The 27,486-nt window shown below is 42.7% G+C and overlaps 1 protein-coding gene across 2 annotated transcripts; it reads left to right on the top strand.

Moving 5' to 3' along the window:
- The first annotated feature begins 2,617 nt into the window (after positions 1-2,617).
- RNF20 (ring finger protein 20) lies at positions 2,618-27,179 on the top strand. Of its 2 annotated transcripts, none has more exons than XM_073876638.1 (20): positions 2,618-2,639; positions 4,150-4,304; positions 9,148-9,315; positions 9,433-9,580; positions 9,734-9,916; positions 13,759-13,877; positions 15,575-15,721; positions 15,891-15,968; positions 16,162-16,281; positions 17,898-18,077; positions 19,035-19,170; positions 19,501-19,622; positions 19,741-20,111; positions 21,313-21,430; positions 22,028-22,177; positions 23,514-23,726; positions 24,599-24,724; positions 24,881-25,021; positions 25,716-25,817; positions 26,066-27,179. In XM_073876638.1, the coding sequence occupies exons 2-20, from the start codon at positions 4,176-4,178 to the stop codon at positions 26,240-26,242; spliced, it is 2,928 nt and encodes a 975-aa protein (XP_073732739.1). In that variant the 5' UTR covers positions 2,618-2,639; positions 4,150-4,175; the 3' UTR covers positions 26,243-27,179. The 2 variants fall into 2 exon arrangements, with proteins under 2 accessions (XP_073732739.1, XP_025744142.1); XM_025888357.2 differs by lacking the exon at positions 2,618-2,639 and adding an exon at positions 2,885-3,007.
- Positions 27,180-27,486: the final 307 nt, after the last annotated feature.

Here is a 27,486-nt window from a genome sequence, read left to right as displayed (position 1 = left end):
CGTGTTGAGTACTGAAAGGTTCTTTAAGGAGGGGTGGTCTTTTCTCAATTTTTTGTTTGTGTGGGTTGAAGTTAGGGGTGGAGTTAGCACTCTGAAGTGTGGGTTGAAGTTAGGGGTGTTCTCACCATTTCCCTGACACTCTCTTAGTTCTGCCCACCTCTGTGTTGGCTTCATTATCAAGCTGGTTGGCAAGAAGCTTCCGGCAGTTTCAGTCCTCACACAAAAAATTTAGAAGATAATTGCTCCTATTGTAATATTCCAAGCAATTAACCCTGATCAAGTGGTCCATTGTTAAGACCAGAACTTTGCTTGGGGAATGAGATTTACTATTTATATTAAGACAATCTTTAGAGATGAAAGGGAAGTAAGCTTCTCCTAAGACATAGGGAATAAAGGGGGCTAAATGGATATTTGAATAAAACCTGGTTGTGTTCTGTTAAGAAAGTGAGGGGAGGGGGGATGGATGCTGGGTAGGCAACCAATAATGTTCATTTAGTATCAGTGATTGATTTGTCACAGTACAACACACAGGTGATGATACTCAAACTGAACTAGTGTGAGGCAACTGATATTAGTGGGGATTATAGTAAACAGAAATAGAAGAGAAAGCACTACTCAGTTCTAGGCAATGTGACCATGCAAGAATACATGAATATATGAACATGTTAGAGCTTCAACATTTTCAAGAGGAGTTGATAATCTGAATTTTTATGTCAAATATCCTATTTTATTTTTTTGTTTTGTTTTAAAGATTTTATTTATTTGTCACAGAGAGAGAGAGAGAGAGCACAAGCAGGGGAAGTAGCAGGCAGAGGGAGAAGCAGGCTCCCCACTGAGTAGGGAGCCCGATGTGGGACTTGATCCCAGGATCCTGGGATCATAACCTGAGCTGAAGGCAGATGCTTAACCAACTGAGCCACACAGGCATCCCTCAAATATCCTATTTTAAAATGTTGGAAACTAAATTGGTCTTTGTTTTTAACCACAAAGGGCAGCCAGTACTGTCCAAAACAAACGAAGCTTATCTGTTGATGAGATACAGCCTGTGAAACTCTAGTTTACAAACTTTAGGCTAGAAGAACCATTGCTTGTCATTCGGTGGTCCTGTGGATGTAAGGCTTATCAAGAGCAGAGCAGCCAAAGGAGGGAGATCAGAGAGTTAGTGTCATTATCTTGCTATACATTTCAGCAGGTGGGTCTGATGCCAGCAGGCCAGGTCCAGGGACCCAGAGGCGTCCTGCAGGATCAGCCAAGAGGATCCTTGGCTTCGTGAAGGATGGAAATAAAACTTGAGCCAGCAGCCAGCAGGAAGTGAGAGCAGAGTTTATTGAGGAGAGAGAGCAGATACAGATGGAGCATCCAGGAACCTCAGAAAGGAAAGGAGCATGAGTCTTGTCTTTGTTTGGGGTCTGGGGTTTTGTTGAGTATGGCGGTCTGGTGTATGTGTCCTCTCAGGCATCCAGGTACCGGTTAGAACAAAGACAGGGGCCCAGGTGTTATACCTTGGAGCCGGGGTCTTGGCATTGAGATATCTAGCTCTGGTGGTCTGGAGCACTCTAATGATAGCTTCCTCCAGTCATTCTCACCTGGTCCTTCTTCCTTAGATGTTATCTATACTAGAGAAATCATTAACTCCTTGTTCCTTACAAGAGGACATATGCTATTTGCATTACAAGGCTTGTGTAAAGTGGGATGGGGTGCAGATCCTAGCAAGAATAGAGGCAGGAAAAGGAACAAAAAGCAGATTTTTATGGAGTCCTTCAGTTTCCCTATCTTGGGTCTCCAAACCTCAGTTCTCAGGTTTCTGCCTCACCTAACAAAATCTGAATTCCATTGGAGCCAGTTACTCCTTTCCTGACTAGGCAAACTACTCTGATACCCCGAACCACAAACACTTGTTTACCTTCCTACTTCATGCACAGGTAAGACCCTGTGGGTACAGGAACCAAGGTCTTCATACTACCAGAAATCCAGCGTGGCCTAGGTTTGATCCTTTTTTCAAAGCTGCCTAAATTCCTTTTGTTAAGATACAGCTACCATTCTTGCACCTCTGAGCCCCTATCTGATGTCATTAGGTAGTTTTTCATAGTTCTGTGAGGCATAGTTTTTTTTTTTATTGATAAGTTAGATTGATTACCTTCTTTTCATTAAAACATAGGCATTTAGCTTAATTGGGAAATAGCAGTTTGTTACTAAAAATCAATGCCTAATTAGCTTAAAATAGACTAATGTTGAGATCAGAAACTACTTATTGATTTATGTTTATTATCTTTTCCCTGGTCAATTTCTTGTTACAAAGAAGCAAAAAAGCAGTAACTGTCAGCCCTGTTTGCACCTTAGAATCTTGGGGGTGGAAGAGCGATAGAGGACCGATGCCCATGCCAGGCCCTACCCTAGAAGGACCTAAACTCCCCAAATAATTCTAATGTGTTGGCAGGACCGTATACAGTTTCCTGTAAGAAAAACCTACAAGCCTCCGAAACCCATCAAATCGTCTGGATTTTCTTCAGAACCCTTCATTTCAGCACGAATGGGCCGCGAGTAACAACTTCCTGAGATGGCTGAGGCTAGTTCTTTCCACCCGGATATTGACCGGACCATCGGCCAATCGGCAGTCTGAACGAGTCTCCATAGCACTAGTAAGAGGCACTTTATTTCAGTAGAAAAACTAGGTCGCAGTAACATAAGCCAACAAGCCAAAAAGTCAGGGCGCTCTCGCCAACGACGGCGGAGACGGGGTGCACGCTGAGGTCAGCGGCCTCGCGTTGCTACAGAGACGGCACTTGCTTCCGGGCGCTCGGCGCCCTCGCGGGGCGTCACTTCCGCCCGGCCGCGCTGAAGCGCCTTCCTCTTTTCTTTCCCTTCTTCCTTTCCTTGGCCCCGCCTCCCGGAAGCTTCGATGGGTCCTAGCCTGCGGGTCAGGGGTGAGAAGGGGGGCCGCTGAGCGGACCTTGGTGAATACCTGCCCGAGTTCCGCTCCCCAGCGGCGCGAGTTTTTAGAACCCAGGTTAGATCTGCGGGACTGTGCGGGCCCTCGGGAATCTCCACCCTCTCCGGTTCCGGGGCTTCCTTGTCCTGGGCCTGCAGTTGGCGGCGCGGGAGGCTGGGGTCCTTGCCCCGTCGCGGGTCGGGTTGCGGCCCTTGTCTTGCCCCTCTGTGTCCTCTCTCCAGGCGAGGTCCGACTCAGGTTACTGCCGCCAATAACGCCTTCTCCTGGAGCTTGAATATGAAGCAGGATAGTGGGTAGTCTCGGTGACGGCAGGGCTGCTTTCTAAAGCAGCAAAGTGCTTTAGCATCCGTTTCTCCTTTGAGCTCCGAAACCCTGGGAGGCGGTTTAGGTAGACAGAATATTTGTTCGCCTCTACTGTACGTAGGAGGAAACCGAAGCTCTTGGAGAACTCCTTCCAAGGCAGCACGTCTCCCTGAGAGGTAGAATTGTGATTCACTCTCAGGTCCAGGCTCCCTAGGGTTGCACGAAATCATGAGGAGAACGTTTGGAAATAGGGAAGAAACTGCAAATATAAGAAAGGGAGCTAGTATTTCTGAGTGCATTCTTCGTGTTAGGCATTGTGCTATGTTCTTTCTGTACTTATTCATTCCTTGAAAGGGGCACAGTAATTATATACTCTTATTTCTGGCTTAGGAAATTGAGCCTCAGTGGTGATACACGACTTGTTCAATATTAATGATTTAGTAGACATTTCTGAGATCTCTTTCAGCTGTGTGATTTTTCCAACACAATAGAATTAGTTCCTGTCCTGATCAAACTATTTTTCTGATTCTGGCATTTCAGGAAGTGAGATTTCTCTGACATTTTTCTTGGTGTCTTCATCCTTTGACACCAAGGATGTGAGAGATCCTTGAATGAGATCTCTTACTATTTATATTAAGACAATCTTTAGAGATTTTCTTATTTCTTATCAGCATCCTATTTAGAAATTAGTGGTTACAGCCCTGACTCTTACGCCACAGTTTACTTTTTTCTTTCCAAGAGGAATTTGGGGATTGTGCCCTTGGTATGAAGTTAATGGATTTCGGTTAAAAGGCTGGCCAGAAAAATTGCTAGTTTTTACATTATCGGTGATCTCTTTATTGTTGCTCTTCTCGTATATCTTACCTAAGTTTCTGGGTTTTTTTTTTCCTCTCCAGGAAGACTGCTATCATCTGGTGCCAAGATGTCAGGAATTGGAAATAAAAGAGCAGCTGGAGAGCCTGGCACATCCATGCCTCCGGAGAAGAAAACAGCTGTTGAAGATTCAGGGACCACAGTGGAGACGATTAAGCTCGGGGGTGTCTCTTCAACGGTATGTGGAAACAGTGCTATGATAGTACACTTTTTTTTTTTCCTCAGTTGCATCCTGAAGGTAAGAGTTTATGGAAGCTTTCTGATATAAGAGAAATTTATTTGAAAAGAAGAGGGAAATAGAAGTAGGTAAAATGATGTGGTGGTCAGTTCTGAAATAGTATATGGACATTTGGTCTTTATTTTCAAAGGTATGCTTCTAATCTCTGGAGGGTGTGGTGCCTGATACACATGGATTATAGGCATTAGCAGTGGGAAACTACATTCATTTTTCATTCACTGAAAAGTTAGGTGCTAGGTACTAAGAGGCAGTGTAGCAAAATCACTGACAGAGTGATGAAGGGTCAGAGTCTGAGGCCAGACGACCTGGAATTTATCCTCAGCACTACCACTTCCTAGCTGCATGCCTTCTGTTTTCCTCCTTGTGCCTCTTCTCCTTGTGTATAAAATGTAATTATACCTACCTCATTGGGCTGTTGAGAGGATAAAATGAAAGAGCCCCTGTTAAGGCTTAAAACATTACCTTTAATATGGTAAGTACGCAATATGTGTGAGCTTTTAGTAATTATTATTGGGCTAGATATTATGAATATAATGGTGAATAAAATAGTCTCTGTTCTTGCTGTTATGGAGCTGACAGTTTCATTAGACTGTTATACACCAGAAGCTTAGAGTAATGTTATATGTCCATTAGACATCAGAAGCTCACTATAATTGGTTTGGATCTAGATCAGGAGTCTTTTCTGGAACTCAGCCATGGGGATATGGTGTTAAAATGCTTTACATTTGTATAGCTTGTAAAACCACATCTCTTACTTATTTGAATTAGGCTCAGGATCAGAGAGAATAATGGGAACATTCAGAGTAAATTGTTGATCAAGTGTCATTTCTGAGTCTCTGGGGTTCAGCTACTCCATACTCTGCCAGGAGGTGATTTTGTTTTAACACTGAATCTCATCATGCATCCCAAGGACATTTGCTAACTCAATAAATATAAATATTTGTTGAGCATCTGTTATTTGCCAGATACTATGCTTTACACTGAAGACAGCCCCTGGACTTCAGTTTGTAAGGTGGCACTGCCAAAGGAACAGATTGTTCTAATAGTTATGAGTGGGAGAAGTGCCCCTTCATAGGGATAAATAGCCCCATGCTCTAAGGGAGGCAGAGAGGATACATCCCAGTTGGGACTTTATCCACAAGGTAGTGTGGATAGGTAGCCTTTGGAAGGTCTTAAGCAGGAGAGTAACATGCTCTGACTTATGCTTGGAGAATAGATTGTAGAGGAGCAAGGTTTATGAGTTCAGTTGGCAAAGTCGTTCCCTTGTTTCTTTTCCCTCTTCTCCTTTCCATTTCATGTCTCTAAGGGTGGGGAGCTGGGGCATAGATCCACTGATTCCTGCCCCAGTTGGTTGAAGGTTACCCTTAAAGGCAATATCTCTTCCTCTGCACTTCAAGGTTGCTGTAGTGAGCCAGCTGAGGTTGTGGAACAAAAGATGAAAAGACTGGGCAGCTTGAGGTGGGAACACTGTAGGTGTGGATGGAGCTGTCCACCACGGCTGTGCTGAAGTGTGGCAGGCTGACAGGACATGGCATGGGGCACAAAAGTGTCCATAACAGGAGACTGTTGCAGTAATCTTGATGAGGGATTGTGGTGGCTTGGGTCACTGTGGAGGTAGTGTTGACAAGATTTGCTGATGGATTGGATAAAGTTTATGAGATCCCAGAATTTTGGAAGTACAAACTGTCCACTTGCTGAGCTGGGGAGGAGTATGAGAGGAGCAGACTTTTTTGGGAAGCTGTGGAGGATGAGGCAGGAGTTTGATTTTGAACATGCAAGTTTGGGATACTTATTAGACATCTGAGCAGGTAGGTGGTTGGATACTGTAATCTGCAGTCTGAGAAGAGGTCTGGCTAATGCTGTGTATTTGGGGGTCATCATTTTGTAGGAGGTATTTAAATCCATGAGACTAGAGGCTCTAAGTGAGTGTAGGTAAGGAAGAGGTTTGAGGTTTGACTGACAACAGAGCCCTGAAGCACTTTAATATTTTCACATCAAGGTGATGAGAAGAGACTGATCAAAGAGACAGAAAATGAAGTAGGAGGAGAACAAGAGAGAGTGGGGGTCCAGAAGCCGAATGAAGAGAGTGTTTCAGGAAGGAGTTGTTCAGGTGCTGCTGATGGTTTGAGTAAGGAGAGCACTGAGTGAGGAGAGCAGTGAGACATTCGGTTTAGCAGTAGAAGGTTCTCGGGAGCCTTGATAAGAACTGTATTCATGGAGTGGTGGTGCTAGAAGCCTGATTGCAGTGAGCTGAAGAGAAGAGAAGAGGAATTAGGGAAAGGGGAAAGACCATGCTTTGCAAGAGTATTGATGTAAAGCAAGACAAAGAAAATGTGGCATTAGCCAGATGGAAATGTGGGGTTGAGGGAAGGTGGTTTTGTTTTGTTTTTAAAGTAGGAGCTATTACAGCATGTTGATTGAAATGATTTGGTAGAGATGCTAAAGTTGATGAGGTAGCAGAAGGAGGAGATGGTTGCTGGTGTGATTTCCACGAATAGGGGAGAGAGCATGTGCTATAATGCACAAGTGGGGGATTGGCCTTAACTAGGAGCAGGGGCAGTTGATCCGTAGCAACAAAGAGGAAGGCTGTGAATCTGAGTTCAGATGCAGGTAGGTCGGTAGCTGCAGTTATGGGAGGTAGATGTGGACATTCCCTTCTGATTGCTTCTGTTTTTTTTTCAGTGAAATCAGAAGCGACTCATCTGAGAGTGAGGATGGGGGAGGAAGTGTTGGAGGTTTGAAGAGACAGGAGAAGGTATGAAGTAGTCATCTTGAAGAGGGAACGGACTAGAGAGATCGAGTATTGTTGCTGGGCAGCACTGAGGACCTACTTGACTCTGTGATCATGAGTTCAGAGTGAGCCCAGGCAGCGTGGTACTTTATGTTTTGTGGTCACGTTCAGCTGCATGGATGTAGGCCTGGAGGTGTGGAGAGTTGGATGTTACCGGGGGTGGGGTTTTTACCAGGTGAGTGTGAAGAAGGAGCAAGGAGGAAGGAGGTTAGAAAAGGGCGTGATTATGACTGACTGCAGAATCTAAGTTCAGTAAAGAAGGGCGTGAGGAAGTGAAAGGAGGGAAGGATGGGAAAGGTGTAGAACCAGTGGACTGTAGATCCTGGAGGAGGTGAAGAACTACAGGACTCAGGAAACTAGAGAGAGTGCGCTGGAAAAGTAGGTGGTAATTGTGGAGAATGGCATGTGTGAAACTGAGCTTATAGAGAGCAGACAGATACAGCTAAGACTGGGAACAACTGGGAGTTTGGTGGCTGCAAGATCGTTGGCGGAAAGGAAGTCAACGACTTCATGATTTGAGAGACAGGAAAGGTCAGCCGGATGGGAATTGAAATCAGTAAGAACTGTGACAGGAATAGCATTGGAAAGTAGTAGTAAGCTAGGTGCTGAATCTTCAGGAAACATGGGGGAGTGATCTGGGCGTTTATAGCCCAGTGCAGGAAGGCAGGGTGGCAGCTGGTGTGGACCAGTGGCGTGAGCTGCAAAGCTAGGAGGTTTTAGGGAGGCAGGTGGGCTGATGGCCTGGAAGTGGCAGTGGAGAACAAGGAAGATGCCTGCCTGTCTCCAGGCCCAGGGCAGTGCCGGAGAAACCTGCAGGGCAACGGCATTCTCATCCAAGTTTCAGTGAGAGCAAGAAGGGAAAAGGGGGGCTCAGAGAAGAGGTTGAGGATTTCATTTATTAATAGTATTAATGAGCTGTACAATTGGGAAACTCTTGACTAATTTGTCATATCAAGAATGTTTTAGCCAAAATGGAAGAAGGAAAATAAAAGCAACACAAGAAATTGGTGCTCTAATAAACAGTTCTTACTTTAAAATATTCATGAATTCCTAGGTAAAGTAAAAATGTAATCCTTTCCAATCCTGTTTCTTTGCCTGGGATACTGCCCCCACCCTCCCCACCTCCAGCCCCCACCTTGTCCTAGGGAAGGAATTAGGGAGAAAAGTGAAAGATACTGAGAGCGGTGTGGAATTACTGATGGAGCAGTATTTTTGCAGAAACAGAAGAGAATGAGATCCTGAGCACAAGTTGAGGTCAAGGCAGGGAAGATAGTGGAGACAGAAGGGACTGACAAGGAAAAGGGAGAGAATTCAAAATTCTGGGAGATGTAGATGAGGATCAGTATACGGGGATAAGGGCATGAGGTACCTGGAAAGATAAGGTTTTATTCAGGGAATTTAAGATTTCAGTTGTGGCATAGTTCCAGATAATGACAGCAGCCCAAGATGTGGCTTTTGAATTGTGTGGCTGAAGCACAGTGGGGGAGATAGTCACTGGAGTTAAGGAATTCAGAACGCAGCCTAGACGCCGGAGGATTTGATGGTTTGTCCACGTGTGTACATGTCCACATGTGTATTGCGCTCACTGGGAATGTTGGCAGGGACGGGGGCAGAGAAGACCCCAGGTGCCAGGGTTCTTGAGGGAGTGGGGGGCAGTGCTGAGGAGATAGATGGCAGCTGTGGTCAGGAGAGAAGGTGGTCGAGCTGGGCAGTGGAGCCTGACAGGACTTTGTGGGTGTCCATGAGAAGAGAAGTGTGAGATGGGTGAGGTCCAAGTTCTAGTATATTAGTGTCATTCTTACTTCACCTCATCACAGGTTCTTTCCTTTACTTCCTCTGTTCCTACTTATCCAATTATTTGTTTTAAGATTTTTATAAAAATGAATAGCTTTAGTCACAGGAAATTACTAATTAATATGACCCTGTTGAATTTAACAGCTGGTTTGCCTACATTTCTTTGTGGAGACTAATAAGATTGGTTTCCCGGGGCAGGAGGAGCTAGACATTCGAACACTGCAAACCAAAAATCGCAAGCTGGCAGAAATGCTGGATCAGCGGCAGGCCATTGAAGATGAACTCCGTGAGCACATCGAAAAACTGGAACGAAGACAGGCCACCGATGACGCCTCACTGCTGATTGTCAACCGGTACTGGAGTCAGGTAGCTCACTCGTTTATCTGCTCGGATTTTTATTTGAGCATTTTTGTTCGCCTTAGCACTCTCTTCATTTCCCAAGTTGTGTTTTGTTTTTTCATAACCGTGCCCACCCTTCTCCAGTTTGATGAAAACATCCGTATCATCCTTAAACGTTACGATCTGGAGCAGGGTTTGGGAGATCTCCTCACGGAGAGAAAAGCCCTTGTCGTGCCGGAACCAGAACCAGACTCTGATAGCAATCAGGAACGGAAAGATGACCGAGAGAGAGGTGAGTATTTGTGGTGGATGCTACCACCACATGCCATGCGGGTTTTTGAAGTAGAGTTTTGCTTTCAGGATTTCCATTTGAGGAAAGAAAGAAGATTTTGGTATTTCCAGTTTTATAACGTTGACAGCTTCTTTTCCCCCCCTGTGTCCTCAGGGGAAGGGCAAGAGCCAGCTTTCTCTTTCCTTGCTACTCTGGCCAGCAGTTCCAGTGAAGAAATGGAGTCTCAGCTGCAGGAGCGTGTGGAGTCCTCCCGTCGAGCTGTGTCCCAGATTGTGACTGTCTATGATAAATTACAAGAAAAAGTAGAGCTCTTATCGCGGAAGCTGAACAGTGGAGGTGAGGCAAGAACCAGGACACTGGGAGAAAAAGGGGAGGAATAAGAGCTCCCCTTTGCATGCTCATTTGTAGTTCGCAGACTTACGTATTTATTTTTGATTACATTCCTTGGAATCCAATCTCCAGTATTACTGGTAATACCAGTAATGTCGTTGCTATGGCATGTTAATATTTTACAAGTGCTTCATATTTTGAGCCACATGACGGTCCTGTGAGAAGCTGAGGAAAGCCCCATTCTGATACTCTCTGTTAATTAGACACTTTTATAAGTAGTAACATTAATTTTATTATTTAAGGAGTAGCTCTGTTTTTGGATATTATTTTAAATATTGGTAATTATATTTAAAAATTTTTGTTCATTAGATGTTGAACTTTGTCTTCCAAGAGTCAGTTTTTTTAAAGATTTATTATTTTTTTAATGATTTATTTATTTGAGATTGAGAGAGAATGAGCGAGAGAGCACGAGCAGGGGGAGGGGCAGAGGGAGAAGCAGGCTCCCTGCTGAGCAGGGAGCCCAATGTGGGACTCGATCCCAGGACCCTGGGATCATGACCTGAGCCAAAAGCAGACGCTTAACCAACTGGACTACCCAGGCGCCCCTAAAGATAATTATTTATTTGAGAGAGAGAATGGGGGGAGGGGTTGTGAAAGGCAGAGGGAGAGGGAGAGAATCTTAAGCAGGCTCCATGACCCGGGGCTTGATGTCACAATCCTGAGATGATGACCTGAGCTGAAATCAAGAGTCAGACACTTAACCAAATGAGCCACCCAGGCGTGCCCCCCCAAAGAGTCAGTTTTAATATGTTCTTGTTTTTCGTTTATCTGTTAATCTCTAATATTTTCAGAAAGAGTTGGCTCAGATTTTAGAATTGTTAGTTGGTCTCTGTGTTTAAAAAGATAAAAGAGGGGCAGCTGGGTAGCTCAGTTGGTTAAGCGTCCAACTCCTGATTTTGGCTCAGGTCATGATTTCAGGGTCATAAGATCGAGCCCTGCATTGGGCTCTGTGCTGGGCATGGATCCTGCTTAAGATTCTTTAGCTCCCTCTCCCTCTGCCCCTCCCTCCCTCAAAAAAATAAAAGTTAAAAGAAAATATTACACGGATGGAGAAGTGTCTGTTTGAAATAATTATGTTACTAGTCAGTGCTAATGGAAAAACTTAAACTTTTACAGTATAGTAAAGTATTTGTGTAGCTAGGTTGCATCTTCTTAAATGCCCCAATTTCACATTTTTAATAATCATAGTCTAGTTGTAATACCATAATTTCTCTGATTATTATTAAGATGTTTAAGCTTTCGGGGTGGTTGGCTGGCTTAGTAGAGCATGTGACTCTTGATCTCAGGGTTGTGAGTTCAAGTCCCACATTCAGCCTGGAGCCTACTGAAAAAGAAAGATGTTTAACCTTTTGTTTCTGAAAGTAGTATGTTGGATGTAATGAACCATTGGGTGGGCAAATAAGAATTTTTATATTATTATTATTATTAAGATTTTATTTATTTGAGAGAGAGAGCATGGGGGGGGAGGGTCAGAGGGAGAAGCAGACTCCCTGATGAGTGGGGAGCCCAACGTGGGACTCAGTCCCAGGACTCCAGGATCATGACCTGAGCAAAAGGCAGACGCTTAACCAACTGAACCACCAAGGCGCTCTCTGTAATTTTTTTTTAAAGATTTTATTTATTTGAGAGAGAGGGTGAGTGAGCAAGAGAGAAAGAGAGAGCACGCACAAGCGGGGAGAGAGGGAGAAGCAGACTCCTCGCTGAGCAGGGAGCCTGATGCAGGGCTTGATCTCACCCTGAGCCGAAGGCAGACATTTAACCAACTGAGCCACCCAGCGCCCCTACTCTGTAATTTTTTTTAAGGATACTTGGGCTAAACTATCAACAGAATCAAAAGATGAGGAATGTAAGAGACTTGTGAAAATTTCATGGGAAAGGGTTTCTTTTGCTTTTCCATAAGTATATTTGCATATTTGTGTATTTAATTATTTGGATACCAGTTTTAGAATATATAAATCAGAAATAGATAAAAATAGACTATAAAAGTCCTCCCATCCCACTTCTCAAAGATAACTATTTTGTAAGCAGTGTGGTTTGTGTCCTCCCAGACTTTTGTATTCATATATTACATCCACTTGTGGGTTCCTAGCTGATCTCTGTATCTGGTATATAGTGCGTGCTTAATTATGGTGAATGAGTGGCTATAAATCCTCCCTATCACCTAATGTAAACTGAGCTGGGTGTTATTTCTTTCTCCCTTGGCTATACTGGAACAGTTGGCTGATATGGTTAAATTCTAGTAATATGCCACATGGATAAACCATATGCATATTATATGCAGATAATATGCCATCTGCAGAGGTTATGCCAGTGTTAAACTTGATTTTATAAATAAATATCAAGTAAAATAATTGGTGTATTTAAAAAGGAACTGAAATGGGTAGTATACTGAACAGTATTTTAAAATTATTTTTGATGGCATGCGTTTTAACAGGTTAGAGTTTTAAGTTCAAAAATAAAAACATTAATTATAAGTTACAAATCACTGAGTTATTTTTTTATAACATAAAAGGCAACTGCCATTGATAAGCTGAACTTGTTAAGAGATAAAGATCTATATACAATTCATATAAAGTATGAATTGTAGCATCAGCTATACCTTTTGGGCAGTTCATTTTTTCCCCATGTTTATTTTATCCTTGATTCAAAAGAATTGCATTTATCAGCTTGTTTATTAATTCAGTAAGTATTTATTGAGCTCTTACTGTTTTCTAGGCCTCTGAGTATCTCAGGATATTAAAAGGACTAAAATTCAGCTCCTAGTTCTTAACTTGAGTTATGAACCAGAGTCACTTTGAGAGCTTTCGGAGCAAATGTTTTTTTGGCCTTGCCCATGGGTGGTATTATTTAGTAGGTGTGGGACGGGTCCTAGGGAAGTGTCTAATCTTAAAGTTTCACAAGTGATTCTACAGGCGATCCTGGTTAAAAACCACAAAAACCACCACATGACCAACCTGTTCTGTATGGTGTTTCTGAGTGATACCAAGGGGTAGTAGGAGAGCCCACAATTCTTCTCCTGATAACTCTCTCCAGGGCACTATATATCCTGAGAGTATCTGGTTTCACTTGCTAACATTTGGATTTGAGCTATTATATTTGTGACTCTAGTTTTAAACATATTAACTTGGTGTAATAAGTTCTGTAAATTTATCTACCTTCTTTGTAAGTTATAGTGTACATTTTGGCTTTTGAGCTTCAGGAGTGCCCCTAGCATCATATTCCGGAATATGTTAAGTAATTTGAGGCTTTTATCTTTATCCTTTGTGATTTTATAGGTGCTTGTTTGAGCAAGGAAATTTCTGCCCTTTGCCCCCCCTTCTCTTTCAACAGAGAGATGCTTCATGTTGCTGTTAGTGAATAATAGGAATTTGTGATAGCCTTTTGAAATAGAATTTTATTGCTATGAAGTCTGACACTGATGAGAGATACCTCTGTCTTGACTACAATTCTAAAATGCATTTTTTGGGTGATTGTGCCTTATCCAGATAAAGTTACAGAACTTCCATTTTTTTTCTCACTACATTTTGACTTTGTAGAAAGGGATGGGAGTTAGGTGACCTTGGCTCTGTGTCATCCTCTACTGAAGCACAAGGTTGGCTCATCTCTTTAAGCAGGTCAGCTAAGGTCTGGGTACCGAATCAGTCATGTGAAGATAATAAAAACCAGCCTTCTTCTTGAAGGTTTTCAGGAAAATAAAGTGACATAGCATGTTAATATTTTGGTGGGAGGTGCACTTTTAAAATTGGACACTATAGATGCTAAACTAAAGTGCAGTTCTTCTCTCTCAGATCATCTGATAGTGGAGGAGGCGGTGCAGGAGCTGAATTCCTTCCTTGGACAGGAGAACATGAGGCTACAGGAATTGACAGACCTCCTTCAGGAGAAGCATCGCACCATGTCTCAGGAGGTACTTGACCCGAAAGGAGAGATGCTACTTTCTAGTGGCCTGTGGCACTAGAATAGACTCAGAATTTTGAGTGCTTTGAGGATCATTTGACTGTAGAAAGCCTGTTTTTATATTGAAGAGCATGCAGGGCAGGCTAAAGCAGCCAGGTCTGAGAAATCAAAATCTGAGGAAAGGTTAAGGGGAAAAAAATAATCAAATGTTTCTCCTAGACTTGTGCCTCTGTTAAATAGAAAACTTTACGATGTTTTTAGGAAGAAATACCATCATGTGGGGTTTTGTGAAACAACACACCAGTCCCCCAAATGATGAATTACCCCAAATGTAAAATATCATGTACAATGTTACTGAGGAATGGGTTGGTAGAAATTCATCTGAGAAAGGGACAGTAGGAACTACTGTATTGTTGATGACCTGGGAACTTGAGGAATATGGGTTTTCAGCCCAGACTTGGGCATAAATAGTACCATGACCAAATCATGTCAGGACTCAGGTACTTATTTATTTAGATACAGTGATTGAGATAAAGTGATAATAGGCCTTTAAGATTTTTCTGACACGCCTGATTATCATTTCAGTTTAGTTGAAAGGATATTGTGCTGAAATTTGACATACTTTAGTTTGGCCACCCATACCCTGTGCTTATTAGTAAGTTAGTAGTTACCATCTACTTAGTGCCTAGCATTTCGGTACTTGATGAGTATCTTCTCTAATGGTCAAACAATTCCCATCTTACTGCCAAGGGAACAAATTCAAGGAGGTTGGTAACTGGTCTGAACACACAGCCAGCTAGTGATTGAACTGTGATTTGGATGTAGGTGTTTTACTTCAAAGCCCATGTTCATTATGCTCTTGTTTTGTAAACTCGAGTGCCAAGGTCCATGCTGGCCGTTTGCATGAGAATCGTCTGGGAAGTTTATTAATACCCGTGTAGAGTATAGCAGTGCTTTTAAATAGATCGGAGTGTATTGAAAAATAGAATAACTTTCTGTCATGTTTGAGACATTAATTAGGTGCAACCAGGGTGAGAAGGTTCACCTCTTCTGGTCCTTTCCCAAATCTCATGTAGCATTACTAACCTGGAGAGAGACATCGCTTTGCTCAGCTGAGCTGACGTCCACCGTGGCTTTTGTGGCTGGCTGTTGATGTTGCCTGTCAGCTGGGTGGGAGCTCCCCTTCGGTTGTCCACTGGAACGCCTGCATGTTGCCTCTCCAGCATGGCAGTTTCAGGGTAGTTGGGCTTCTAATGTGGCAGCTGGCTTCTTCCAGAGAATGCATGTCCCAAGAACAGCAGGTAGAACCTGCATGGCCTTTCAGACATAGCCTCCAAGTTAAGTAGCATCATTTCCATTGGGTCACTAAAGTTGACCCAGATTCAAGAAGAGGGGACAGTGCCACCACCTCTTGATGGGAGGACTACCAAAGATTTTGGGGGCCATTTTTTAAAACCAATTCAAAGAGTGTATATAGATTAATGTGAACATGTAACAGTTTTGTAATTAGAGTTTTCATGATTTCATTTTTATACTCATGCAATGGGAAGAAGGTGAAGCAGCTTCTATTTAAATTTTGTCTATAATGATACATAAGCAAGGGTTAATTTTATGAGATTTGGGATGTAAGATAGTGGTGGAAGGTATTGCTTTTCTCACTCTTTTTTTTTGGCTTTCTTTTTCTGGATGCCTATCTTTGGGATGTAGTTCTCCAAGTTGCAGAGTAAAGTGGAGACAGCTGAGTCACGAGTGTCTGTCCTTGAGTCCATGATCGATGACCTGCAGTGGGATATTGACAAAATTCGAAAGAGGGAACAGCGACTCAACCGACACTTAGCAGAAGTCCTAGAACGGGCAAGTGCTGTTCATTCGCAGTTTAGAGACTAGAATCATTTTGAAGGAGTTTACTCAGAAAGGATGGACCTGGGTAGCTGGGGACAAAATGGACTCTTGAAAGTACTTTGGTTATCAGACTAAAATCCTAGGGTCTCCTCTCACTAAAGAATCTTTGTCCTTCCTATAGGTAAATTCGAAAGGTTATAAGGTATATGGAGCAGGGAGCAGTTTGTATGGCGGCACAATCACTATCAATGCCCGGAAGGTAAAATCCGCGACTCGCTCGGGGCACATTTTTGACCTCATGTCAGCTGTCATGCTCGGTACTTAGGAGTTCACAAGTGGCAGGGTGGGGTTGTGCTCTAAGAATGGGAGGGTGAAGGTGGAAGCTTAGGAATGGGAACGACTTAAGAATTCTTTCTTTTTGCTCATTTTGCTATTTTCCTGCTTCTCTCCAGTTTGAGGAAATGAATGCAGAGCTTGAGGAGAACAAAGAGCTGGCTCAGAACCGTCACTGTGAGCTGGAGAAACTTCGGCAAGACCTGGAGGAGGTCACTACCCAAAATGAGAAGCTGAAGGTAGGAGAAACCTTTCTGAAGGGCCGTTAAGATGAAACTTTTCACTGATCAACTCACATACATACTGGTCGGCCCTCATAACTTATGAGGGAAAAGAAAAATGTGAGTTTTGTTGGTGTGTCTATTTATTTACTTAATTATTTGTACCGTGCCTTGTTCTGAAAAGGATCTAAAACAACCTACAAAGATTGAATCAAGGTGCTCTAACTTAGGAACTGTTGAGAAAAATGAGTAGGGTAAACTCGGGTGACGATCCAAAATGGATTTTAAAAAATGGGGCTTGTATACAAGATCTGTGCAAGGAGTACATACATCCTGTAGCAGGGCAGGCTACTCACGTGTCAGTAATTGCCAAATGTGGGTCATAGAATTCGGCTCTGCAGTTCCTACCTGCCAAAACAGAGAAAGAGACATGATCAGTGATGGTTCCTGTTGGTTTTCAAACCTGCCTATTAGAATTTTCTCTCCCCAGGTTCTTGGGGTGCGGGAAGAACATGGATTCTGAAAGTCTTCCCGCCCCTCTTTCCGTCATAGCCACATGTCTTTTTTTTTTTTTTTTTTAAGATTTTGTTTATTTATTTGACCGAGAGAGACACAGCGAGAGAGGGAACACAAGCAGGGGCAGTGGGAGAGGGAGAAGCAGGCCTCCTGTGGAGCAGGAAGCCCGATGTGGGGCTTGATCCCAGAACATGACCTGAGCCGAAGGCAGACGCTTAACGACTGAGCCACCCAGGCGCCCCGCCACATGTCTTTTATAATTTTATTTGTTTCTAGGTAAATAAAGATGTTTGTACTGAAAAAAAACAAAAAACAAAAAACAACCCAACCTATATTAAAAAATATTAAAAAAAAAAAAAAAGGGCGCCTGGGTGGCTCAGTTGGTTAAAAAACAACCCAACCTGAGTTAAATCAGTTCACGTGTTTGGGTAACTAAAGCAAACCGTTGCTTAAGAGAAGCATGACTATTTTTGATAGAATGTCAAAAATATATTTCTCTGTGACTGTTAGCAAAAAGAACAAGTTAATGACGAGGGTCCTCAACTATGTTTTAAGAATTAAACATCTTGACAAATTTCATAGGGTTTTTCTGTGTCCCCACATCGGACAGATTTCATAGTGCTCTTCTAGTGTCATTGGGTGTAGGTTGATACATAATGTAAAATACGTATCATTTGAAACAGTTCTTGGGTGGAGAACACAGGTACCTGGTGTCATCTCTTGGCTGATCAGATTTAATTTGATGTAGATTTTACAGAACTGGAAGAGTGGGTAGGTATAATCCATAATCTTCATAAAGCTTGTCTCAGTTCAGGACACCTGGGTGGCTCAGTCAATTAAGCGTCTGCCTTCGGCTCAGGTCATGATGCTAGGGTCCTGGGATCGAGTCCTGCATCGGGCTCCATGCTTGGCGGGGATCCTGCTTCTCCTTCTGTCCGCTGCTCCCCCTGCATGTGCTCTCTCTGACAAATAAATATCATCTTAAAAAACAAAAACAAAACAAAAAAAGCTTGTCTCAATTGCACAGGACATCATTGAGTTTAAGGTTTTATTCCCTGCCTAGCATCTAGGGCACAATGCTAGCTTCTGCTTCTGACTTGTTTTTGGGCCCTCCTCAGGTGGAGCTGCGGAGCGCGGTGGAGGAGGCGGTTAAGGAGACCCCGGAGTACCGCTGTATGCAGTCGCAGTTCTCCGTCCTGTACAATGAGAGCCTGCAGTTGAAAGCACACTTGGATGAGGCTCGGACGCTGCTTCATGGCACCAGGGGGACCCACCAGCGCCAAGTTGAGCTCATTGAGGTAACAGCCTCGCTTTGTCTTCTGTATATAAGCTTTTCTGCCTCGTAAATTTTATAGTTTTACTCTCTCATGAGCAATTACCGCTCATTCGGTAAGCGTGTATGGAGTGGCCATACGTCTTTACTCTGCTGGATGGTGGGCATCCTGCCATCTGGGATCATACAGCTTAGCGGGGAAAGTAGTGACCATTAGAATGAGGTATGGGACAACAGATGCGTACCCAAAAGAGGCAGTGATAAAGGAGACAGCATCTGATTTCCTGTGGAACCTTCCTGATAACCACTTGCCAGAGTGAAGTGTGAATCTTAAGTTTACTGGTAGAAAAGGTAAATACAAGTTTTGTATAAATGCAAGTTTACTGGTAGACAAAATAAAAGGGGATTCTCAGCAGTGAGAAGAACAGATTTAGAAATAGTTTAGTATGGCTGGAGCCTTATGTGCATGGGCGAGAGTAGTGGGTAGAAGCTGCCGCACCATTTATAAGCCATTATAGTGTGTCCGGGCAAATGGAAATACTTTTTTTTTTTTTTTTTAAGGCAAAAACTTTTATTCATGTGTTCACTTCTATACCTTCCATAGTCCTTAAGATAATGTTTGTCATAGTTGGTCTTTTACTGTCTGTCTGACAAATGAATTGAATTTAATATTTCTTACCTTACAACGTTTATATCCCATTTTATTGTTTAGTACTCCTTGTAAATTATAACATTCTCACAGGAAGGGGCTATTTCCCTTATTTCTTTACTATTCTGCCAGTTCTCAAATCAGTTTTTCGTAGCTGCCTGGTGCTCGTTATATATTGATTAAATTGGAACTTTTCTGAGTAATCTCTCTTAGGATTTCCTTTTTTTCTTCTTAGGTCCTTATGGGTCAAAATTAGGAAACCTAGTAATAGAATATGATGGTGTTTCCACATTTGGATAAGGATTTTTGATTGGTTCCCTTTTTTGCATGTAGCGAGATGAAGTTAGTCTTCATAAGAAGCTGAGGACCGAAGTGATCCAGCTGGAAGATACTCTGGCCCAGGTCCGCAAGGAGTATGAGATGCTAAGGATAGAATTTGAGCAGACCCTTGCTGCCAATGAGCAAGCAGGTATGATTATTCTTGCTTCGCACTGCAGCTTACTGCAGATGCCTTCCTTAAACAACACCGTATGGTTACCTGGACTTGTTAGGATTAAGTGGAGCTCAGATGTCTTAAAGACCCTTAAACCAAATCCTGGAATTCGTTTTGGCTCACAGCTTGGTGCTTGTTTTTCCCAACTCAGTTTGGCCAGTTTTATTTTCTTCTTCTGAGAAGGAGTCTTTCTTTTGGTAGTTTTCCCTGTTTCTCAGAGGTCCCTGATGTATTCCGCACTTTCTATCCTTGTGCCTTTTGCCCTTGTCACGGTTCTTCATAACATTGCTGTTGCCGTTATTTAAGGTCCCATAAACCGGGAGATGCGCCACCTCATCAGTAGCCTCCAGAATCACAATCACCAGCTGAAAGGCGAGGTCCTGAGGTATAAGCGGAAATTGAGAGAAGCCCAGTCTGACCTGAACAAGGTAACCAGGAGGGGTAGAATAAGTGTGAGCTGCTGTTCCGTTTGTGTAGCTGGCTTCGAGGGAGGCGAGCAGGGTGGTTGCCGTCAGTGATGCGCTTCCTTCCCCTCTTTGTCCCCAGACCCGTCTGCGCAGCGGCACTGCCCTCCTGCAGTCTCAGTCCAGTACCGAGGACCCGAAGGATGAGCCTGCAGAACTGAAGCAAGATCCTGAGGACTTAGCTGCCCAGTCCTCCGCGTCAAAGGCATCTCAGGAGGAAGTCAATGAAATTAAGTCCAAACGGGACGAGGAAGAACGAGAACGAGAAAGGAGGGAGAAAGAGAGGGAGAGAGAAAGAGAGCGGGAGAAGGAAAAGGAGAGGGAACGAGAGAAGCAGAAACTGAAAGAGTCAGAGAAGGAAAGAGACTCTGCTAAGGATAAAGAGAAAGGGAAGCATGACGACGGGAGGAAAAAGGAAGCAGAAGTTATCAAACAATTGAAGATTGAACTCAAGTAAGAGCAGAATTTAGAGAAACTGTTTCTGACTCAGAAGCTGAGGTTAGGACATCATGCATGAAAATGTTTGGTGGACGGCATGACTTACAGACCATCGTAGTATCTCGGGTGTAACTAAATGTACAATTAATTGTGCTCTCAATTTTTAATCAAGGGTGCAGTCAAAATGGCTTGCGTGGGCTCTTGCGTAGTCTGGTTCGGTGGTCCGGTCTCAGTAAGCCCTGCACTTGTAGCCTTATTCTTCATGAATCCAAATTAAGGGACCAGGGTGTCATGATTTAAGCAATACTCCGGAGAATTATTGAAATTAACTGCTGGCAGATTGCTCGCATGAACTATAATTTAAAGTCACAATGGGTAGAGTTTGTATCGGTATAACTTGAACAATGTTGATCTGTTTCCCTAGCAGTTAACTAGTTTGTGTATGTATCAGATCATTTTAAGAGATGTCTTAGGAGGTTTATTCCTGCAGGCATGGAAATGGTAAGACAGACCTGTCAGTTAATGAAGTACCAACATAATGTCACATACTGTGCCTTCTCTTCCTGCATAACCAGTAACTTCTCTGGTAGAACTGGTTACGTCTTGCTTCCCGTTGGTCATGGTTGTGTCTTTATTGATATGTGGAGTTGAAGGACAACTGTGCTCAAAACATTTGAACTTCTTTGGTATATAAAAGTATAGTTAAGAGGTTTGATGATTTAGTAGGAGATGAAGTTTCAGTCTTCAGCTAATGGCTAATCATTATTGAATCTAGTTTTCTTCCTTGTTTCTCATTCTTTCTTCTTGATCTCTTTAGGGCAAATGCTTTTTTCCGGTGTGGTATCAGAATCATCTGGATGACTTATTTAAAATATATTCCTGGACCCCATCACAGAGCTCCTGAATCTCAGTTTCTAAGAGTGGGGCCCCAGAATTGTGCCTCTTTAATTAGGGCCAAGGTGTTTATTTTATAACTTTATGTTGGAGAACTTGGTCTGAAGGAGAAATGATTCCATTAGCTAGCTTGCTTTTCTATAGTTTCTGAGTATGTCCACAAGTCTCCTGATGGGCCGTGCAGAAGTTTTCTTTTAGAGCTGTGCTCTAAGGTGTACGTGGAACTGTTGTAAATTATTTTGCTCAATTCCAAATTCCCTTGCTCTGATGTCCTGTGTTTTCTCGTTACACCCTTCCCTTCCCTCTACCACCCTCATCATAGGAAAGCACAAGAGAGCCAAAAGGAGATGAAACTGTTGCTAGATATGTACCGCTCTGCGCCAAAGGAACAGAGAGACAAAGTTCAGCTGATGGCGGCTGAGAAGAAGTCTAAGGCAGAGGTAATCTCGTCTGCCATTACCTGTCATTCTGGTTACAGTCTGCATTTGTGGGATTTTCCTTCACGTTTCTGAAGGATGTAGTTTCTTTCTTCATCTTTAAAGTTAGCATTTAACACTCAGCAGCATTTTCTTCCCTTTCAGAGACCATCTGAAATAAAACAGATTTCTTTCTTTTCCACGAGGTGGCAAGGTGTATCACAATTTCTGGGAACAGGAGTAACCTTTTCAGACTTTTTATTCTCCCTTTCCCATTAATGCTTTTCCCATAAATCTTTGTTATAGTGAGTCACTTTTCTGATTACTTCTGGGAAGAATGTCATATTCTCTTACAATTTGGGGGCCTTAAAAAGGTGAGAACCACCGCCCTCGAGAGGTGCGCGTGCACTCCTCAGCAGCTTGCCTACCCAAGTGTGTCGTGTGGGAGCGGAGGGAGGTTAGAGCAGCGCTGTGCTGTGGCCAGTACAGCCTTTCTCTCCCTTTCGAATTCTCCCAAGATTCTTTGGTATTGTGGGCCCTCCATCTACACAGGATCAATTGGTTTTTGAAATTGTATTCTAGCTCTTCCTTCTCGTGTGTGTGATTCCTTACCTCCTGTAGTTGGAAGATCTGAGGCAAAGACTCAAGGACCTAGAGGATAAGGAGAAAAAGGAAAACAAGAAGATGGCTGATGAGGACGCCCTGAGGAAGATCCGGGCGGTCGAGGAGCAGATAGAGTACCTGCAGAAGAAGCTGGCCATGGCCAAGCAGGTGGGCGCACTGTCTTTGTTTAGTTGGGTTTTTAGATAAATCTTACTTGACAAGTTATTGACATGCAGTGTGCTCTTTCATTCCAGTCTTTTTTTTTGTGTGTGAATGTTTTTCTCCTATATGTACATTTGTTTTTACACTGACGTTTTTCATTCTTTGTTATTTTGTTTTATGTACTTGTGAGGCAGGAAATTTACTTTTATTTTCAAAGTGGGTAGCCAGTTGTTCAAACATTGTTTATTGAGGGGTCCATCCTTCCTCTGCTGATCTGGAATCAGGAGTGAGTCTAAATGGAGGAAAAAATATATATATATCTATATAAGGTTTTATATACATTATGATTACAAATATAGAAAACTAGGCGCCTGGGTGGCTCAGTCTTTAAGTGCCTGCCTTCGGCTCGGGTCCTGACCCCAGGGTCCTGGGATCGAGCCGCGCATCGGGCTCCCTGCTCTGCGGGAAGCCTGCTTCTCCCTCTCCCGCTCCCCCTGCTCGTGCTCCCTCTCTTGCTGTGTCTCTCTCTGTCAAATAAATAAATAAAATCTAAACAAAACAAAACAAAAAAACCAAATATACAAAACTAAGAAAAACATGCCCCCAAATAGATTATAAATAAATAGTGTGTAAGTGTGGTTGTTTCTGGGTCACAGAACTGTAAAGACTATTCTCTTCATAGTCTCCTCGTAACACAAAATGTAAGTCAAAGGTACTGGGCACCTGGGTGGCTCATTCGGTTAAGCGTCTGCCTTTGGCTCAGGTCATGATCCCAGGGTCCTGGGAATGAGGCCCATGTCGGGCTCCCTGCTCAGCGGGGAGTCTGCTTCTCCCTCTGCTTCTCCCCCTGACTCGTTCTCTCAATCTCGCTCTCATGCTTTCTCAAATAAATAAATAAATCTTTAAAAAATACATATTTTTAGGTATGGATCTTCACCCATCAGATTGTTGTGCAGTACTGTTGGAAAGTCTGTAGTGAAATGTGATATTACAGTTGTGGAAAAGTATGGGGGATTGTGAGGTTTTGTGATAGAAGTTCTCTTCACCAACTGCTGCTTGATCAGTTTGCTGCATTATGGTGTGTAGAAGTTTTGTCTACTCTGACTCTGAATATAAATCAGCTGAGCATCAGATCATTAGTGCCAGTGGCTTCAGATAATAAGGCTTCATTTGTATTCTTCGGGCTAACCTAAGTGACAAAACTAAGCTGCTTGAAACTGAGTCTCTCTGTCACTAGGTTAATTTATTTCTGAATGAACACTGGGAAAGTTTAATTTCCAGCGCCCGTTTCTTTGGAGTTAGAAGATTCTCTTAAAATGAGGGTTCTTTCTCCGTATTTTAGGAGGAAGAGGCTCTCCTCTCGGAGATGGATGTTACAGGCCAGGCCTTTGAAGACATGCAAGAGCAAAATATCCGTTTGATGCAGCAGTTGCGGGAGAAGGATGATGCAAATTTCAAGCTCATGTCCGAGCGTATCAAGTCAAATCAGATCCACAAGTTACTTAAAGAAGAGAAGGAGGAGCTAGCTGACCAGGTTTTGACTCTAAAGACTCAGGTAATTTGAATAGAGCTTGCCAGAATTCTGTTGAAGTAGGGCACTTTCTACATGCATTAAAGAATGATTATTGTGGCATTAAAAAAAAAAAAAAGACCCTGAAAATGTATATTGTTAGCATTCTGGTATAAACATATATTTTTAGCATTCTTTTAAACAAATTATACCTAACTGCAAAGATGTACAGTTTAACTGTTAAAACATATGGATCTGCTAGTATGGAAAATGTTATCATTAAGTGATTTGTTTCATTATCCCTTTTATGTTAGAAATGTGTACGTCTTTGTGTGTGTGCTGTGTAGTTTACAAATTTCTGGACGGCTTTATGAGAAACAGAGTGGTTACCTGATTACCTCTGGATGTTGGGATGAGAGTCTGTCGGTGTGTGACTTGACTTTTTACCCTTTCATGGTGGCTCCACTTTGTGTGTGAATTTCAAGAAAAAGACTGCTTTAGAACTTCTAACCATTCTGAGAGAGATACACATGGCCTTTGTTTGAGCTATAATTTACATGGTCCAGTATGAATTGCCAGGCTTCGAGAATTAGTATGGCCGAAGAAGGTGAATATCTGTAAATGTAGTTCCTTTGGCTCTTGGCAATTTTGGAGAAGAATTTTCAGTGGTTTCTTAAACTCTTGCTTGAATCATCAACAATGATTTTTTTTGTTTTTTTTGTTTTTTGGTATGAAAAGGGAAGCTTTTAAGTATTGTGGTCTTGCATGTATTTTGAAGGGTTCATGGGTAAAGACAGTGATGATTTGAGATTTCTAACAGACTCTCTCTTTGTGGGCCTATGGATTAACAGCGCCTAGTCAGTTCATAGTTTTTTTCTTTCCTATTTGTGTTTAAATATGATTTTTCTTTTTCAAAGGTTGATGCGCAGTTACAGGTAGTAAGGAAATTGGAAGAGAAGGAGCATCTGTTACAAAGCAACATTGGCACGGGGGAGAAGGAGCTGGGTCTTAGGACTCAAGCCTTAGAGATGAATAAACGCAAGGTAGGATTGCTTACTCTGTGATCTAAAGTGACAGTTAGTCTCAGAGGAGCAAATAAGTAGGACATGGATGAAATTATAGGTTCACTTTCTTCCTTGGACCGGGTTAACATTTTGCCTCCTTAGAAATAAGCGGACGCTATTTGTACATCCCGCTAGGCGATGGAGGCAGCCCAGCTGGCAGATGACCTCAAAGCGCAACTGGAGTTGGCTCAGAAGAAGCTCCATGATTTTCAGGATGAGATTGTGGAGAACAGCGTCACCAAAGAAAAGGACATGTTCAATTTCAAACGAGCCCAGGCAAGAGCAATTGTGTTTTCTTTACGTTTCACCTTTTACATATTTTCTGAGCTCTGAAATGTTATGAAAGAGTCATTGGTCTGATGTGTGTCATCTCCTACTTGATTATAAGTTCCTTGAGTGAAGAGACCAAGTCTGTTTTCTTCACTGCCATATCCCCCAAAGCCTGTCATGGTGCCTACCAACCGGTGGGCATGAAATACATACTTATGAATTGAATGAATTGGTGAATTTGTAAAGAAGTAGCAACATGTCAAACTAGAGGATTTTGAAGTTCTATAGTTTTTCTGTTTTTGGCATGTCCAGTGTTTCTCATGATGACTTTCTATCCTTATCCATAGATCTGTAAATTATTTTAATCCACTCTACCTTCAGCTTGAAAGTAATTGCCTTAAAATAAAGTTGCTTATCAAGTTTTTCATCTTTTTTTTTTTTAATTCTTAGACTGTATTTTTACAGAACTGCATTGACAAGTTAGGTGCAACTCAGTTTGGTAATAGGATTATGGTTTTGTGCTCTGGAACAAAAGAAGGTATTTGCCATTCCGGTTCTCTGCATTCCTAAGAGATAATTGGCCAGGAGAGGACAGAAAGTCCTTTCTTTGCCGAGCAGAAAGTTCAAGTTGGAGCAGTTTTTTTCCTCAAAATGGCAGGTCTGGGGGAGTGCGTCTAATGGGTATGTTCTCTTACCACAGGAGGACATCTCTCGACTTCGAAGGAAGCTGGAGACCACAAAGAAACCAGACAATGTGCCCAAATGTGATGAGATCCTGATGGAGGAGATTAAGGATTACAAGGTTAGGAAAACTGCCTTGGTGATTTCTTTGTGTTCTTTTTGTTCGGGCCTGAAGTGGCCTGCTAATAGACTGGGAGAATAAATACCGAACTTTACATGAAGGGAACCAGAGGATGGTTTTTTTTGGGCGGGGGTGGCACTCTTGTGTTCGCGCTTAGTGGGTTTCCTGCTCGTCTGCTTCCATATGAGAGCCATTTAAACCTTTATGGTCGATCAGACTCTGACTTCTTCTTTTTTTTTTTTTTTTAGGCACGCCTGACCTGTCCATGTTGCAACATGCGTAAAAAGGACGCCGTACTGACCAAGTGTTTTCATGTTTTCTGCTTTGAGTGTGTGAAGACACGCTATGACACCCGTCAGCGCAAATGTCCCAAGTGTAACGCCGCGTTTGGTGCCAATGATTTCCATCGCATCTATATTGGTTGAGCCAAGCCAAGAGAAGAAGAGGGAGTGGCTAGACAGGCACTTCTTCATTAACCACCAAAACCTCTACCTCTTCTCTCCTCGACTGTCACCTACAGGGCAGTTTGTCTGTCAGTGACCTTTTCTTCACAGACTTTACGTCCAGGTTCTCCTCTCTAATAGCTAGATGATTGCAGGGAAAAAGGACCCGTAAAGGCAAGTCTTGGGTTTTAGAATGAATTAGAAACAAGCAACTCTCATTCGTCTTCCCCACCAGCTTATTTCTTTCCTGCTTTTAGATTTCTCAGCATTTTCTTCTTCAGGCTTACTATATAATCTTGGATTTCTATTCCTCCTGAAGAAGTAAATTGGTATTTCTGATACGGAGAAGGGAGCAAAGAAGAGTGGAGACATATGGCTGTTTTGCGGGGTGAGGGGGATCTTTTAGAAATAAGCTCTCTGTGGGCACAAACATTTCTTGATTTGGGTAGTAAACTTTTTGTAAAGTTGGATATAAAATGGTATAATTGTGCCACTTTTTCCTGGATGGTTTGAAGCCTTAATGAAATTATGTCCAGGATGATTCAGTCCATTTCCTATTCACTAACAAAGTAACTTGTTAAAGTCGGCTGGGTTCCATGTTGAAGTTATTTAAGTTTTGAATGTCCTACTCATTAAAAAGTCTTTAAATTTCTTGAGGCCAGAATAATTTCAAATTTAGTAGCCCTTTTTATCTTACAATGAAATCAAGCTCGAGAGGATGGGGAACAGGACTGAGATGATGAAGAGATCTTCTGGGTACTCTGGGAACTTGATACAGGGAGGCCTTAGTGAGCTATGAATTACTCTCATCTGCCTCTCCACAGGGATTGCTGTGATCCCTGTTTTCCGGAAGATTCTCTGTAATGTTTCTGTAGGACTTTATACTCTCCAAGCTTCAATTAAAGCAGGATTCAGTTTGTTTTAGTGTTTGTGTTTTTCTTGGGCAGCAGGTGGTTTGGGTTTGGATATTTACTGTTTATGACGTTTGGCTAGGAAAGCTGGCTGCCCAGCATTGGGGCACTGCAGCCTCTGGAATATTGTGGCAGAAAACCACTAGTCCCATGGGAAACTGGATTTAGGGGAAGTTCCTCTAGTTGGGAAGAACAGGGAGCCTCTAGTCCCAACTAGTTTGAAGTCCCAGCAACATAGCTCTTAGAGACATTTTGAGATAATTACCAAAAATGGTGATGATTTTTGGACAGTCTGGCTTCTTACTACAGAAGAGG

This window comes from Callorhinus ursinus, unplaced genomic scaffold, assembly GCF_003265705.2.
Source record: "Callorhinus ursinus isolate GAN/ISIS: 27379988/994484 unplaced genomic scaffold, GSC_fseal_2.0 scaffold24, whole genome shotgun sequence".
NCBI classification, from domain to species: Eukaryota; Metazoa; Chordata; class Mammalia; order Carnivora; family Otariidae; genus Callorhinus; species Callorhinus ursinus.
Note: the sequence above shows the minus strand (reverse complement) of the source record. Positions and strands in the feature narration are given on the sequence as shown.

Coding starts and splice junctions, on each gene's coding strand:
- RNF20 (XM_073876638.1), top strand. CDS start 4,176: ATGTCAGGAATTGGAAATAAAAGAGCAGCTGGAGAGCCTGGCACATCC. Junction 13,878..15,574: donor ATCGCACCATGTCTCAGGAG/GTACTTGACCCG, acceptor TTTGGGATGTAG/TTCTCCAAGTTGCAGAGTAA. Junction 18,078..19,034: donor GCCAAGTTGAGCTCATTGAG/GTAACAGCCTCG, acceptor TTTTGCATGTAG/CGAGATGAAGTTAGTCTTCA.